At 47.6% G+C, this 16,824-nt stretch overlaps 1 protein-coding gene across 1 annotated transcript in view; it reads left to right on the top strand.

The window, feature by feature from the left end:
* Positions 1 to 5,029: 5,029 nt before the first annotated feature.
* The window catches only part of LOC145348144 (class I histocompatibility antigen, F10 alpha chain-like), a gene marked incomplete at its 5' end in the record, with an annotated part of 81,354 nt that continues 69,559 nt past the window's right edge, over positions 5,030 to 16,824 (top strand). The window contains 5 exons of the mRNA XM_080196309.1: positions 5,030 to 5,297; positions 5,619 to 5,891; positions 5,967 to 6,230; positions 9,841 to 9,942; positions 10,386 to 10,418. Of these exons, the coding sequence (XP_080052435.1) occupies positions 5,030 to 5,297; positions 5,619 to 5,891; positions 5,967 to 6,230; positions 9,841 to 9,942; positions 10,386 to 10,418 (940 nt within the window). The remainder of the gene's footprint in view (positions 5,298 to 5,618; positions 5,892 to 5,966; positions 6,231 to 9,840; positions 9,943 to 10,385; positions 10,419 to 16,824) is intronic.

Below are 16,824 nucleotides of genomic sequence, written 5' to 3'. Positions count from 1 at the left end.
CCTACATCGCTGCCCCCTCCAACTCCCCCTTGGACTGATCGCTTGCACCCCGGGATGTGTCCAAGCTAACAGGGCCCCATTCCATCCCCCCCCCATCCCCCACCCCCTAGGCCCCAACCCACATCTGTCTGTCCCCCAGCAGTCCCAATCTCCCCCCCAAACATGAACCCTTTTCGCAGCCCTGACCTCCCCCCCACAGCACACTAATCCCCCCACCCCAACATTGTTGGCAATCCCCAATCACTGGCCTCCCTCTCTCTGTCACTCAGCGCCAGGTGTAGAGTGGCAGAATGGCAGCGGGCCCCCTCCCCCATTGATTCCCCTTCCCAGACACCCTGCCCCCTCATCGGTCCCTGTCCTATTCGGTCCCGCCCCTTGACATTGCCCAATGCCCCCTCCCGTTGGGCAGTGCCAAGTTGCCCCCTCTGGTCATTGGCAACTTGCCCCCTTGAGCAGTGCTGGGGAGGGGGCAGGCTGGCACTGACAAGCTGGCAATGCCCAGGAGGGGGTACCCTTTCTACCCCCACACCCTTCACTCCAGTGGGGTCTGGTCGCCAGCAAGTGGGGATCTGTTGTGAACCCGACTGGCGGGACGCGGGGGTGGAGACGCTGGCGGGCCCGGAGAATTCCGTCCCAGGCCCGCTAATTAGATTGAAATCATGATGTAAATAAATGATACGGCTCCGCGCCGAAATCCGGCGTGCAGCGGGAAGCTCGCTATAGTCTCCCTGCACGCTGCGCTGCTAAAGTCGCACAGCGCGCTGGCAGAATCGCAACACATTTCTTTAACACAGACAAAGTTTGTTTCTCAATCTGTTTTGTGCCTATTCTGCCGGAGACTAATGACTCACACAATGTTTTTATTCTGATTGGTGCAGTTGTATTTTAAGTCCAATCAGTTTGCAGTAAGTTTCCGGAACAGGATACAGTTAATGGGCTGAGGATTTCCACATGTTTCCCCCAACGTGAGGGAAGCAGCAATGATTGGACTGATAGTGCTGGTCCTTCTGTGTGGAGAGGTGTCTGCAGGTGAGTGATGGGGTGTGAGGGGGCAATGCCAGGCTGGGTACTGGGGTATTAACCCTGGGTCAGTGAGTGATGGGGTGTGAGAGGGGCAATGCCAGGCTGGGTACTGGGGCATTAACCCTGGGTCAGTGAGTGATGGGGTGTGAGAGGGGCAATGCCAGGCTGGGTACTGGGGCATTAACCCTGGTGTGGAAATGCCAGCGTTGGACTGGGATAAACACAGTAAGAAGTCTCACAACACAAGGTTAAAGTCCAACAGGTTTATTTGTAGCAAACACCACTAGCTTTCAGAGCATTGCTCCTTTGTCATTTGAGTGGAAGTTTTGTTCGCAAACCGGGCATTTAAAGTCACAAACTCAATTTACAAAATAATGGTCGGAATGTGAGTCTTTTCAGCTAATCAAATCTTAAAGGTACAGATAATGTGAGTGGAGAGAGGGTTAAGCACAGGTTAAAGAGATGTGTATTGTCACCAGGCAGGACAGTTAGTGAGATTTTGCAAATCCAGGCAAGTGGTGGGGATTACAGATTGTGTGACATGAACCCAAGATCCCGGTTGAGGCCATCCTCACGTGTGTGGAACTTGGCTATCACTCTCTGCTCAGCGACTCTGAGTTGTCGGGTGTCATGAAGGCCGCTTGGAGAACGCTTACCTGATGATCAGAGGCCGAATGCCCGTGTCCGCTGAAGTGTTCACCAACAGGAAGGGAACACTCTTGACTGGTGATTGTCGAGCAGTGTTCATACATCCATTGTCATAGCGTTTGCATGGTCTCCCCAGTGTACCATGACTCAGAATATTCTTTCCTGCAGTGTATCAGGTAGACAATATTGGCCGGGTATGTACCGTGTACCTGGTAGATGGTGTTCTCGTGTGATATGATGGCATCCGTGTGAACACCGCTCAGCAATCACCAGGCAAGAGTGTTCTCTTCCTGTTGGGGAACACTTCAGGGTCACGGGCATTCAGCCTCTGATCTTCGGGTAGGTGTTCTTCAAGGCAGCCTTCACGACACATGACAGCGCAGAGTTGCTGAGCAGAGACTGATAGCCAAGTTCTGCACACATGAGGATGGCCTCAACCGGGATATTGCGTTCAAGTCACACTATCTGTAACCCTCAAGACTTGTCTGGATTTGCAAAATCTCACGAACTGTCCTGTCTGGAGACAATACACATCTCTTTAACCTGTGCTTAGTGCTCTCTCCACTCACATTGTCTGTACCTTTAAGACTTGATTAGCTGTAAAGACTCGCATTCCAATCATTATTTTGTATATTGTGTTTGTGTCTTTATATGCCCTGTTTGTGAACAGAACTCCCACTTAACCGACGAAGGAGCAGTGCTCCAAAAGCTAGTGACTTTTGCTACCAAATAAACCTGTTGGACTTTAATCTGGTGTTGTGAGACTTCTTACTGCATTAATCCTGGGTCAGTGGGTGATAGGGTGTGAGAGGGGTAATACCAAACTGGAGACTGGGCTTCTTAAAGGTGGGAGACTGGGCTTCTTAAAGGTGGGAAACTGGGATGTGAGGGAACTGAGAACAGGGACATGGGATTGGAGATTGAGGAGATAGACAGAGAGAGGGAGGGAATGAAGGATTACAGGAACAGGAGGGGAATGACCTAAACTCCATTTTCTGCATCCCCACAAAAATCCATCTCAATTTTGAAAGCCACAATTGACCCACAACAGCTACAGCTTCTTGTGGGAAAGAGGATTTCAGATTTCCACAACCATTTTGGTGAGGAGGTTCCTGGCTAAAGACAGCAGGCAGCCACTAAGAAAGAGAGAGTGAGTGTAGATGAATAGCAGAGACTGGTTAAAGGCTTCAGCGACAGCGCATGATTAGAGAGAGAGAGAAAGCAGCAGAAATATAGGGTGATAGAATCTCTGCAGTGCAAAAGAAGGCTATTTAACTCAACGAATCTGTACCAAGAACAGTCCTACCTGGACACTATTCCCATAACCCCATGTATTTATCCTACTAATCATCATGACACTAAGGAACAATTTAGCATGGCCAATCAACCGAACCCGCACATCTTTTGAATGTGGGAGGAAACTAGAGAACCTGGAGGAAACCCATGCGGACACGGGAGAATGTACAAACTCCACACAGACAGCCACCCGAGGTTGAAATTGAACCTGGGTCTCTGGTGCTAGGAGACGGCAGTGCTAACCACTCTGCCACCGTGCTACCCATATAATCAGACCCAATAAAAGACTCCGGCAGCAATGCATGAATAGAGAGAGATAGGGAGGGAAGAGAAATCAGATCTGGCTGGAGATTCCAGCATTTCTACAATTCCTTAGCTGATGTCCTGAGGAAGATTCTGAATGACTGGAGTATTTTCAGCCGAAGTGACTTCCAACAATCTGTTAGGACAGATAGTGATCGTGGCCATTGTGCCTCAGTCATCATGGTTTGGGCAAGATCATTGATAATTATATTTGACCGAATGCATGGGACCTCTATGCTGAGGACTCTCAGGGGAGCTGTATTGTGGATGCACATCACTGCACCAAAACTTCTGTTGTGCGAGTCAGTGAGTTACGTCCAGCTTCTAAGCACCTTCTGAAGCTTTGCCATCTGAATGAACTCTACATCACCAACACTTACTCCCAGTGCAAACATTGCCTCAAAGTATCGTGGCATCGCTCAAGGTGTAACCTTGGCACCAACTAGACTTAAGAACATAAAAACATAAGAAATAGGAGCAGGAGTAGGCCATCCAGCCCCTCGAGCCTGCCCCGCCATTCAATAAGATCAAGGCTGATCTGTCATGGCTCAGTTCCACATTCCCACCCTCTCCCCATAACCCTTAATCCCCTCGCTTATCAAAAACCCATGAACTCGCGTCTTAAAAATATTTAGCGAGGCAGCCTCCACCACTTCAACGGGCAGAGAATTCCAGAGATTCACCACCCTTTGAGTGAAGAAGTTCCTCCTCAACTCCATTCTAAACCGCCCCCCCCTTTATCTTGAGGCTGTGCCCCCTAGTCCTACTGTCCTTTCTGAGCGGGAAGAGTCTCTCCACCTCTACCCTATCCATCCCATTCATCATCTTATATGTCTCAATGAGATTTCCCCTCATTCTTCTAAACTCTAACGAGTACAAGCCTAGTTTATTCAACCTCTCCTCATAGCTCAACCCCCTCTACTCCGGTATCAACCTAGTAAACCTCCTCTGCACTCCCTCCAAGGTCAAATTACCCTTGCATAAGTGCGGCGACCAAAACTGCACACAGTACTCCAGCTGCGGCCTCACCAATGCCCTATACAGCCGCAGCAAGACCTCCCTACTTTTATATTCAATCCCCCTCGCTATGAAGGCCAGCATCCCATTAGCCTTCCTGACCACCTGCTGCACCTGCAGGCTGGGATTTTGCGACTCATGCACAAGGACCCCCAGGTCCCTCTGCCCCGTCGCCTGCTGCAGTTTTTCGCCACGTAAGTAATAGTCCTTCCTACCATTATTCCTACCAAAGTGGACCACCTCGCACTTGCCAACATTAAATTCCATTTGCCAGTTCCTGGCCCATTCGCCCAGCCTATCTAGATCCTTCTGCAGACTCTCCACACCCTCCGCACAATTTGCCGTTCCACCAATCTTGGTGTCATCAGCAAATTTCGACACCCTACACTCGGTTCCCTCCTCCAGATCATCTATATAAATGGTAAATAGCTGAGGCCCCAGCACCGACCCCTGGGGCACTTCACTAGTCACGCGTCATCAAGAGGAGACACAATCTGCCCAGCTTTCTCCACACCCACACCAAGCACAGAGCAGATTGTGATAGTGCCCACTGTCCTGTCTGTCACAGTGCGAAACTGCATCTCTGCATAATTCACAGTCCCAAACACCATGGCCTGTTGTGTGTTAATGGGTTTGTACCTTGATGTCCCTCTCTGTGTGGGTACTGATGGTTAAGGGTTCAAACCCTGATATCTGTGTGTTAGCGTTTTTACGTTGTATATCCTGAATTCTCTCTCTCTCTATTTCAGGCTCTCACTCTCTCCGGTATTTCCTCACGGGAATGACCCCGGTCCCCGGTTTCCCGGAGTTTGTGGCTGTCGGTTATGTGGATGGTGTCCAGTTTGTTGTGTACGACAGTGATCAGAGGGAGCTGATCCCCCGGGAGCAGTGGATGGTGGAGAGCGAGGGGCTTGAGTCCTGGGAGCGGAAGAAGATGCTCGTACAGGAGCAGGAACGGTATTCCAAAGCCGATATTCCGCTCTTCATGTCTCGGGCCAACCAGTCAGGAGGTGAGTGCTCACTCTTCCACAACTCTGGGATCAAGTTGGGAATGGGGAGAAACCCAGCGTGGATCAGGAACTGGGGGCCAGTGGCTGGTTGGCTGCGATTGGAGATGTGACAATAAATATGATTGGCTGTGATGGATGATTTCCAAGTGAGGCTGGCTCTGATTGGATGTGTGTGTTGCATATGGGCTTGCTCAGTATAACTGGCTGTGATTGGCAGTCAATGTGGCTCCTCCCAGTGTAGTTGGCATTGATTGGCTGTGTGTGTGTGTGTGGTGCTCCCGAGTGACACTGTCTCTGGTTGTTTGTGTTTCTGATCCACAGGGATCCATGTCTACCAGACGATGACTGGCTGTGACCTGAGGGATGATGGGACCACGAGTGGATTCAACCAGCTCGGGTGGGACGGACAAGATTTTATCAGCTTCGACAAGGATCACATGGTGTGGGTGACCCCGGTGCCCTGGGGGGAGATCATCAAAAACAATTTGGACAGGGACATAGCCAACAGCGAGGGATGGAAAAATTACCTCGAGGGAGAGTGTATCGAGTGGCTGAAGAAGTATCTGGAGTACGGACAGAGAGAACTGAGAGTTGGTAAGTGAGGGATGAGATGCCAAGGACTCTCTATCTCGAGGTTCCTGTACTGACTCCTCTTTCTTTCTCTCTCAGTTGCCCCCGTCGTATCCTTTACCCGTCTGGGTGATTCTAACCGGCTGTCCTGTGCCGTCACCGGGTTTTACCCTCAAGCCATCGAGGTGAACCTGTGGAGAGATGGAGTGGTGATTGGTGAGACTGTGTCCACTGGGATCTTACCCAATCACGACAGCACCTACCAGATCCGGAAATGGATCGAGTTTGATCCAGAGGACCAGGCCGAGTATTCCTGTCGGGTGGAACACAGCGGGATGAAGGAGACACTGGTGGTGATTTACGGTAAGACTGTTTCTCACTGTTAGAGAGGACCCAGCCTCAGAGCAGGATCACAGGAGGGAGGGTCAGTGCTGAGCTGTCAGCCCAGGATACAGAGAGAGGGAAATAAATATTAATCTTCAATACTTTATTTATCATGCAGCAACCATTAGAGGACAGTAATTGTGTGTCCAGGGATTTAATATGAAATGTGCCCCTATTATTTGGCTACTAATTCAACTCTTTGCAAACATTTCAGTTTAGTAGAACAAAGAACAGGAATCTATTTACCACTTTAGGGACCAAGCTCAAACAGTTGCAACATTTTAACTCTTTTTTTATGGACATTAATTCTTTAACACAACATTAATTCTAATTCCTTTACTGCAAACAGATATTCTTTAACTGAAAACAGATATGACCTGGTTTAGAGCAAGATGTCTGTTCCCAATGTAGAACTGTCCTCATTGTCTCTGAAGATGTTCTGCAGGGTACACTTCTTGCGATGGTTGATCTCGAGAGTTATGACTGGAAACAAAGGGCTGACGTGTGCCTTTACCCCCAAAGCTGTTCTAACTTTCCAGAAAGTTCTGTCACACCCAGCCAGTGAGGAACTGATCACGTCAACCAAGCCAGTGAATAACTTGCAACTGATTCCACACTGCTCGCTCAAGCCTGCATGCGGGACACATAGCTTATCCTCTGTCGGTGCCACATCAGGTCTCATTCAAAGTAAACAACTTTCCATATTTGGTCAACACAGGAGCAGGCCCTTTGGCCCTCCAAGCCTACACTGACCATGCTGCCCAACTTAACTAAAACCCCCTACCCTTCCAGGGACCATATCCCTCTATTGCCAAAGAACGGTGTCAGAACATAAGAACATAAGAAATAGGAGCAGGAGTAGGCCATCTAGCCCTTCGAGCCTGCCCTGCCATTCAGTAAGATCATGGCTGATCTGTCGCTGCTCAGTTCCACTTTCCCGCTTTCTCCCCATAACCCCTAATCCCCTCTCTTATCAAAAACCCATCAACCCGCGTCTTAAAAATATTTAGCGAGGCATCCTCCACCACTTCAACGGGCAGAGAATTCCAGAGATTCACCACCCTTTGAGTGAAGAAGTTCCTCCTCAACTCCGTTCTAAACCGCCCCCCTTTTATCTTGAGGCGGTGCCCCCTAGTCCTACTGTCTTTTTTGAGCGGGAAGAGTCTCTCCACCTCTATCCTATCCATCCCATTCATCATCGTATACGTCTCAATGAGATCTCCCCTCATTCTTCTAAACTCTAACGAGTACAAGCCCAGTTTATTCAGCCTCTCCTCAACCCCCTCAACTCCGGTATCAGCCTAGTAAACCTCCTCTGCACTCCCTCCAAGGCCAAAATATCTTTGCGCAGGTGCGGCGCCCAAAACTGCACACAGTACTCCAGCTGCGGCCTCACCAATGCCCTATACAGCTGCAGCAAGACCTCCCTACTTTTATATTCAATCCCCCTCGCTATGAAGGCCAGCATCCCATTCGCCTTCCTGACCACCTGCTGCACCTGCAAGCTGGGTTTTTGCGACTCATGCACAAGGACCCCGAGGTCCCTCTGCACCGTCGCCTGCTGCAGTTTTTCGCCCCGTAAGTAATAGTCCTTCCTACCATTCTTCCTACCAAAGTGGACCACCTCACACTTGCCAACATTAAATTCCATTTGCCATTTCCTGGCCCATTCGCCCAGCCTATCTAGATCCTTCTGCAGACTCTCCACACCCTCCGCACAATTTGCCGTTCCCCCAATCTTGGTGTCATCAGCAAATTTCGACACCCTACACTCGGTTCCCTCCTCCAGATCATCTATATAAATGGTAAAAAGCTGAGGCCCCAGCACCGACCCCTGGGGCACTCCACTAGTCACCATCCGCCAATCCGAATAGCACCCGTTGACCCCCACTCTCTGCCTCCTATTTGACAACCAATCCTCTCTCCACGCTAACACCCTACCCCCAACTCCATGTCCCTCGACCTTCTGCAATAACCTCTTGTGAGGTACTTTGTCAAACGCCTTCTGAAAATCTAGAAAGACCACATCCACCGGCTCTCCTCTATCCACCGCCCTAGACACATCCTCATAGAACTCCAGTAAATTTGTCAGTAAATTTGTATCCTGGGAAATTGTCGTATGTCAGGCTGCAGTTTATCCTGGGAAATTACACGAGGGCTCGGTCCCAGAGTACCCTGGGACATTACAGTGCAACACAGTCCAATAGATCCTGGTGTATTACAGTGCGCCAGGATCCAGTGTGTCATAAGATATTTCAGGAGGGATGGGGCTTGACTTATCCTGGAATATTACAGCATAGTAAAAAGTCAGACAACACCAGGTTTTAGTCCAACCGATTTATTTGATAATAGACTCACAAGCTTTCGAGGCTTCCCTCTTCGTCAGGTGAATGGAGAGTTCTGGCCTCAGACAGAGCATATAAAGCACAGACAGTTTAGAGATTACTGGTTAGGTGTCAGGATTCGCATTCTAATCAGTAACAGTAACAGGTTAGACAAGGCCATAAACAAAACAAACAGAAAACTAGGTTTCATTTCTTGATGGATAGGATTGTCAAATATGGACGTTATTCGTAAACCTGTATCAAACCTACATTATAGCACATTTACAGTACTATGTGCAGTTCCAGTCACCATTTCATACAAAGGATATAGAGTCAGGGGAGAGAGTATAGAGAAGATTTACAGAGCTGATTCCAGAAATGAGCGGGTGGACATCTCAGGAAAGGATTGACCGGCTGGGTCTCTGCTCTCGGGAAAACAGAAGGTTGAGGGTTGATCTAATCGAAGAGTTTAAAATTATGAAAGATGTTTTATAGATTAGACACATGGCGAAGGTTTCCTGTTGTGACAAGATCATAACTAAAGGTCATCGAGACAGGATAGTCACCAGGAAATCCACTGGGCAATTCAGGAGAAGCTTCTTTACTCAGAGTGGGGAGGATGTGGAGCTCGCAACCACAGGGAGTGGCTGAACTGAACAGGAGGGGAAGCAAATGAGTGAAAAGGGAATAGAGTTAACATGATTGTTTTAGATGAGGAAAGATGGAGGAGGCTTAAGTGGAACATAAACACCAGTATCAACTGGATGGGCTGAATGGCTGGTTTCTGTGTTGTATATCCTGCGTTTCCTGACTTTCTCTCTCTGTCCAATTCATTCTGTCTCATTCTTTCTTTCCCTTTTTATGGGCGACACGGGGGTTATCTCTGCTGCCTCACAGCACCAGGGACACAGGTTCGATTCCCAGCTTGGTCACTGTCTGTATAGAGTTTGTATGTTCTCCCCGTGTCTGAGTGGGTTTCCTCCCACAGTTCAGAGATCTGCTGGTTAGGTGGCTTGGCCGTGCTAAATTGCCCCTTAGTGTCAGGGGAGGGGTTTGCAGGTTAAATACATGTTACAGGGATAGGGCATAGATGGGATTGTTGTTGGTGCAGACTTGAAGGGGCGAATGGCCTCCGCCTGCACTGTAGGGATGCTGTGATCCACTCTCAGATTCTCTGCCTCTCTCCTTCTCTTTCTCATCTCTCTCTGACTCTCACTTTTCCCTCTCCCTGATTCACTCAGTCTCTCTGATTCTCTCTCTAACAGAACCAAAGTCTCGCTCCCAGGTTGCTGTTACTGTCGGGATTGTGGTCGGGGTCCTCGTGCTCATCGCTCTCATTGTGGCTGTCGTCATCTACAAGAAGAAAGGTAGGAATTGGAGGGAAAATAGCAGCTCCTTACTGGGGATTGGAGGGATTCCGGTAAAGTATTGCAGGGCGAGATGACTGTGGGTCTCAGATTGGTGTGGGGGAGGTTCACAGAGTGGGTGGAAGAGCTGCAGGGTTGGGATAGGGAGGGTAAGGGGCTCATGGTAAAGGGGGAGTGTCTGGGAATTGTGGGAAGGGTCTCAGTTTGGATGAAGAGCTCAGGGTATTAGTGAGGGGCTTAGGTCAGTGTGGGAGTGAGGGTCTCAGGTGAGGGTCTAAGGTCTGAGTGAGGGTCACCAGTAAGGGCAAAGTGAGGATCTTAGGTCTTGGTGGGAGTGAAGGTTTAGAATTCTGTCGTAGCGGCTCAGTGCAAGTAAGAGTTCCAGCCTCTGCCTCTGATTTTCTCTCAGTCTCGTCACTCACTGAACATTCCTTGTTTTACAGGGAGAGGGAAGAGTGACTACAATCCTGCAAAGAGTAAGCTGATCATCAAACATCATCTGTATCTCTGTGTAATATGTGAATCATTGTTCATTCTGTGTCAAATACATTCAACCAAATGGTGTGTGTATGTATGCGTGCATGTCTCTTTCTCTCTATATCTATATCTTGTGCACAGTCTCTGTCTTTCTGATAATGAACAGCTTTTAACACCTCTTCTTCCTTTAACAGCTTCTGATGGTGGGGATTCCTCACCCAGATCCTCCACGCATTCCTGAGGTATGAACTGTGTTGATAAATCTTGGGAGCTGATCCTTCTAACTGGGATATTCCCGCTGGATTTAACTGTACGGTCTGGTGGGTGGGATGTGAGCTCAGTGTCTGTCTCTCGCTGTATAGTCACTAAGGAGCAGCTCATCCAATCCAACACTGAGCTTTGAGACGGGCCTTTTGGAGACGGCTGTTCCTGTACAGTCTGAGGGTGGAGAGATTGTGGGTATTGAGGTGTAGAGACATCCAGAAACGTCTCACCTTGGGCAGCCTCCTCTCAGCTGCTCAGTTTCTTTAAGGAAGTCGTAATTCAACGAGATTTCCCTGAAGTTGGTCACTAGGCTGTGCCTCTCCCACAGGATTGAACATTAGTCTTATTTTGTCTGTGCGGTGTTTGCACATTCTTCCCGCGTCTGCGTGGGTTTCCTCTGGGTGCTCCGGTTTCCTCCCACACTGTACAGGTTATGTTGATTGGTTATGCTAAGTTACCCCTTACTGTGAGGGGGATTAGCAGGATCAATACATGGGGTTACAGGAATAGGCCCTGGCTGGGATTGTTGTCGGTTCAGACTCGATGGGCTGAACAGCCTCCTTCAGTGCTGTTGTGATTCTGTGACACATGAAGGGCCTGTTCTTTCACTGGATGTTTGGGATCTTAGGGGGTCAGCTGGCATTTGGGGCTCTGATGGGTTTAGTTGGTGTTTGGGGGTCTGATGGGTTTAGCTGGTGTTTGGGGGTCTGATGGGTTTAGCTGGTGTTTGGGGGTCTGATGGGTTTAGCTGGTGTTTGGGGTTCTGATGGGTTTAGCTGGTGTTTGGGGGTCTGATGGGTTTAGCTGGTGTTTGGGGCTCTGATGGGTTTAGCTGGTGTTTGGGGGTCTGATGGGTTTAGCTGGTGTTTTGGGGTCTGATGGGTTTAGCTGGTGTTTGGTGGTTTGATGGGTTTAGCTGGTGTTGTGTGGGTGGAATGTTAAAGAATAGAATATTTATGATTGAGAGTGAGGCCATTCAGCCCGTCATACCCCTTCCTGTTAATGAAGAGCTCTCTAGCCTAATCTCATCTTCCTGTACTCGGTCTGTAGCTCTGTGGATCACATCTCTTCAACTCGACATCCAAGAATTAATTCAATGTGGTGAGAGTTTCTGTCTCTAACATCCTTTCAGACAGTGAGTCCTGGGTCCCTAACACCCTCTAGGTGAAAAACTCTTTCCTCATTTCCCCCCTGATGTTTCTACCAATTATTTTAAATCTGTGTCCCCTGGTTTTTGACCCTCTGCTAAGGTAAATGTGTCATCTCTATTTACCATGGTTCTTCATAATTATATCCACCTCACTTAAATCCCCCCCCAGCCTCCTCTATTCTACAGAATCCTATTCCAGCCTATCCTCTCTTTCCTCACAGTGAACATTCTCCAGTCCTGTCCACATTACACAATCTCCTCTGCATTCTCTCCAGTATGTAGAAACCAGAAGCAAGAGTAGGCCATTCAGCCCTTCAAACTTGCTCCATTATTTCTTCTGTTTTTAAAGTTTATTATTGTCACAAGTAGGCTTACATTAACACTGCAGTGAAGTTACTGTGGAAATCCCCGAGTTGTCACACTCCGGTGCCTGTTCGGATACGCCAAGGGAGAATTTAGCATGGCCAATGCATCTAACAAGCTCGTTTTTCAGACTGTGGTAGGAAACCCAAGCTCCCAGAGGAAACCCCCGGAGACACGGGAAGAACATGCAGATTCTGCACAGACAGTGACCCAAGTTGGGAATCAAACCCTGATCCCTGCGCTGTAAGGCAGCAGTTCCAATCATCAAATTCAATATCCTGATCTGCCCTTCCTCCCATATCCCTTGATCTCTTTAGCTCCAAGAGCTATACCTAATTTCTTCTTGAAATAAGATATTTTTTGCTTCAACTACATTGTGTGGTAGTGAATTGCACACTTCCCCTCACCTTAGTTCTAAAACTTTTACCCCTTATACACAAACTCTGTCCCCTGGTTCTAGACTCCCCCTCCATTGAGAACATTTTTTCTGAATCTACCTGCTCTAATCCTGTTTGAATTATATAAGTTGCTATGAGATCCCTTCTGACTCTTTTAAACTCCAGTGAATATAATCCTAACTGAATTTGACCTGCGATCCCAGGAATCAGCCTGGTGTCACTTCATCGTACTCCCTCCATAGCAAGTACATCCTTCTTTAGATAAGGATGTCAAAATTGCACACAATACCCCAGGAGTGGCTTCACTAACGCCCTATGCAATTGCAGTAAAACATCCCTAATGTGTTCAAATCCTCTCGCTCTGAAGGCCAGCATATCATTTGCCTTCTTTATTGCATGCTGTACTTTACTTTCAGTGACTGATGCATGAGGACATCAAGGTCTTGCTGAATATCCACCTCTGTCCATTTACACCCATTCAAATAATAATCCGTCTTCCTATTATTGCTACCAAAGTGGATAACCTCATATTCGTCGACATTACACAAAAAGTACTATATATTGTGCTGACCAAACTGTTTTCAATGCTTCAGCTGTATTCTATCTGGTGTTTGCAGTTCTAGCAAAACCACTCTGCTCTGTGCCTTGGCTAATAAAGGAAAGCATTTTATATACCATCTTTATTAACCTGTCCTGACACCTTTCCCAAACTGTGGACATACACCCCTGGGTGCCTCTGTTGCTCCACATTACTCATTATCCTGCCATTTATTGGGGATTCCCTTTGCCTTTTTAATCCATTCGCCACCCTCTCACAAAGATTATTTTATTGCTCCCCAAAAGGCTGCACTTTCCTTATCCTTTTCCCTTCAGGTACTGATAGAACAACCTTGGAGATGTCTTGACTTTTCTTGCCAGTATTTTGTCATGCCCCCTCTTTTCTTTCCCAATATTCCTCTCTGTATTTTTCCAGATTTCTGTGTTATTAGGTGCGAGGGGTCAGATGGATTTTGCTGCTAGTATATGTGGGAGTTGGATGGATCTGATGGGTTTTGTTGGGGGAGGGGGGGGGAGGGGGTGGTTCCAGCTCTGCTCTATAGTGATGTATTTCTTTCTCATCCCCCATGCATTCCAGAGTTTGTAATCCAGGAACGCCAGTTCCCAGCATAATAGCAGAAATGGATGAGAGAATCAGGGAAGATGTGATTTCATCAAGGTGACAGTGACTGACTGATTCAAGCTCCACATATGTGATTCTGTTTAAATGGAACTGGGGTGATGGTTTGGAAGTAATTGGTCTATCTGGAGCTGCACTTTCTAAGCTATTCTGATCTTATCTGCTCTGCCCTCTGAGGATAAACAATCTTATGAAAAAAGTTCTAAGGCTGGAAAGAGTATGAAAACGGGAGAGTTTCTGATCTGCAATCTTATGCACTCAGAGCAGAGAAGAACCCCCAATCTGTTTCTCACCTGTAGGGGGAGGGGGCAGGTCTTAAGTCACCAGAATGCTGCCCAACAACAGCAGAAGACACCATTGCGCATGGGCGGGTCCCTCTGCTCTGAGCAACGGAGAGACCTGTCACTCAGCCTCTGCTGCTTTCACCAGATCTCCATGGCCTCAACATGGACCTTCCCAGCTGCCACGGTGGTCCGTGGCCTCATGCGACCCCTGATGGCCAGATCAATTGACCCTGCAACACCCCGCCTGGATTGAGCCACTCCTCCCACTCCGGACAGATTAAACCCTGTGATCCCACCACTCAGGCCAATCCCCCCATCCCAACCCTGATCACAATGTAGTAGGCCCTATTGCTTCCCCTCACTGATCGGCAAATACTGAGTGGCAGTAGTACCCCCCCCCCCCCCACCCCCCACCCTCCCAAATTGCAAATGCAGAGTGTGCAGCACATCCCCTCCCATCACCACTGATAAGCCCACCCCAGTAGACCACCCCCAACAAATCAGGCTCCACATCCTTCGCACTGCCTGGTGGGCACTTCCAAGATACCAGGCTGGCACTGCCCACAGGGCACTCCCTCAACTTCTCAGGATGGCTACAGTGGCAAGGCATCAGGTCTGGCCCCTCTTGTGATTCTCGCTGGAGAGGACCTCACCCCTGAGGCCACAAAGATGAGAGCCCAGATGATTGCGCTGTAGGCTCGTTCATTTGTTCAAAACAGGTTTTGAACGTAGTCAAGTATTTTGTTCAGCCTCGTGCCAGAACGAGAGAGAAATTGGATGCGAATCTCATATGTATTGAACTCAAATTCCAATATCTTTTGCCCTTTCCCAATTTTTCCTTTTAGTGTCTACTATTGATTGGTAAATGTGTTATCTCACATCCCCCATTCCCAAGCACTCTGTCTGAGGAAATAACAAACATCATGGAAATATCAGAGCCTTTGTATCAAACTGTAACCGTGATCTGACATTTGGAGCCACAGATAAGTTTCCAATTCTTGTCACTGTTGGAAATATGGTTACACTTTGCAGTATTGGACACAATTGTTACCTGTGTGTTTTATTAAAAACAGAAAAGAGTTATTCTGCTTGGAGCAAAATATTTTACTTTAGAATTAAACCAGTTTGGTGAAGGTATTCACTGTCACTGTGATTTCAGAAAGAGACAGGGTTACAATGTTCTCAGAGTAATGGTGGTTTCAGAACAAAGATATTTCTTCAAGTTATTGGATTCACCAATTCAAATTGGATATTTCTGAATAAAAACCTTGGAGCAAAATGGATTAGAAGATAAAGTCCCAATTGTTCCTTAGGGTTACTTTTAATGGTGATTTAAACACAAGAATAATCCATGAATAATCATCTTAAATTCAACTCCTCAATTCAAAATTATACCTACAAAGCTTAAAAAAACCTCACTCTGACAGACGTGGATTTGTATCTGGATTAGAAATCCCACATGTTTCACCCGTTTAAATAGAGTTTCATTGTAGCCGGTAACAAGCTCCCTGTTTCAAAACTTTTAAACTGTTCTCCCCCTTTAGACCTAACCATTTTCAGGAAAACACATCAGAGTTGGAGCTGGTCTGAAGGAACAGCAATGCAGAGCATTCACACAGCCTTTCCTCATTCACTGACAGGACATTTACACACACACATCTGTATACACAATTCTTTCTCACATCACTTCAAGTTTCACATTTGGAGGAAAATGTAACTGGACTGATTAGTGAGTTTGTGGACGACAAAGGTTGGTGGATTTGTGGACAGTGATGAAGACCATCAGAGGATACAGCAGGATATAGGTCAGTTGGACACTTGGGCAGAGAGACGGCAGATGGAGTTTCATCTGGACAAAGTGAGGTAATGCATTTTGGAAGGTCTAATACAGATAGGAAATATAAGTAAATGGCAGAACCCTTCAGAGTATTGATAGGCAAAGGGATCTGGGTGTACAGGTACACAGGCCACTGAAAGTGGCAATGCAGGTGGAGAAGGTAGTCAAGAAGGCATATGGCATGCTTACCTTCATTGGCACTTGTAATATAGTGTTCAGTTCTGGTCACCACACTACCAGAAGGGTGTGGAAGTTTTGGAGAGAGTACAGAAAAGATTTTCCAGGATGTTGCGTGGTATGGAGGGCATTAGCTACGAGGAGAGGTTGGAGAAACTTGGTTTGTTCTCACTGGAACAATGGAGGTTAAGGGGCGACCTGATAGAAGTCTACAAGATTACAAGAGGCATGGACAGAGTGGATAGTCAGAAGCTTTTTGCTAGGGTGGAAGAGTCAATTACTAGAATGTGATGGGCTAAATGGCCTTGTGCACGGTAGGAATTCTATGCATTCTATGTGATGCAAGAGGTGAATGGGGCCACAGGTTTAACATGTGAGGGGCAAGGTTTAAACGAGGCAGTTTTTTTTTAAACAGAGTAGTGGATGCCTGGCACTCGTTGCTGGGGGAGTTAGTGGAAGTGGATACAGTAGTGGCTTTTAAGGGGCATCTTGACCAGTACATGAATAGGATGGGAATAGAGGGATTATAGTCCCCGGAAGGATAGAGGGTTTCAGTTAAGTTGGGCAGCGTAGTCGGTGCAGGCTGGGAGGGCCAAAGGGCCTATTCCTGTGCTGTAACCTTTTTTTGTTCTGAGGGAAAATCGCGTTTCACAAATAACAGAAAAGGAAACATTGAAGATTGTCACATTGAAACAGAGGGCAGAGTCTCCAATTCCAAAACTTTTACAAACTTCTTCAACCTAAAAAGTATAAGA

Source organism: Carcharhinus amblyrhynchos, chromosome 9 (assembly GCF_965287045.1).
Source record: "Carcharhinus amblyrhynchos chromosome 9, sCarAmb.v2.hapA, whole genome shotgun sequence".
In the NCBI taxonomy this organism is placed as follows: domain Eukaryota; kingdom Metazoa; phylum Chordata; class Chondrichthyes; order Carcharhiniformes; family Carcharhinidae; genus Carcharhinus; species Carcharhinus amblyrhynchos.
This window is presented reverse-complemented; position numbering and strand designations above follow the sequence as displayed.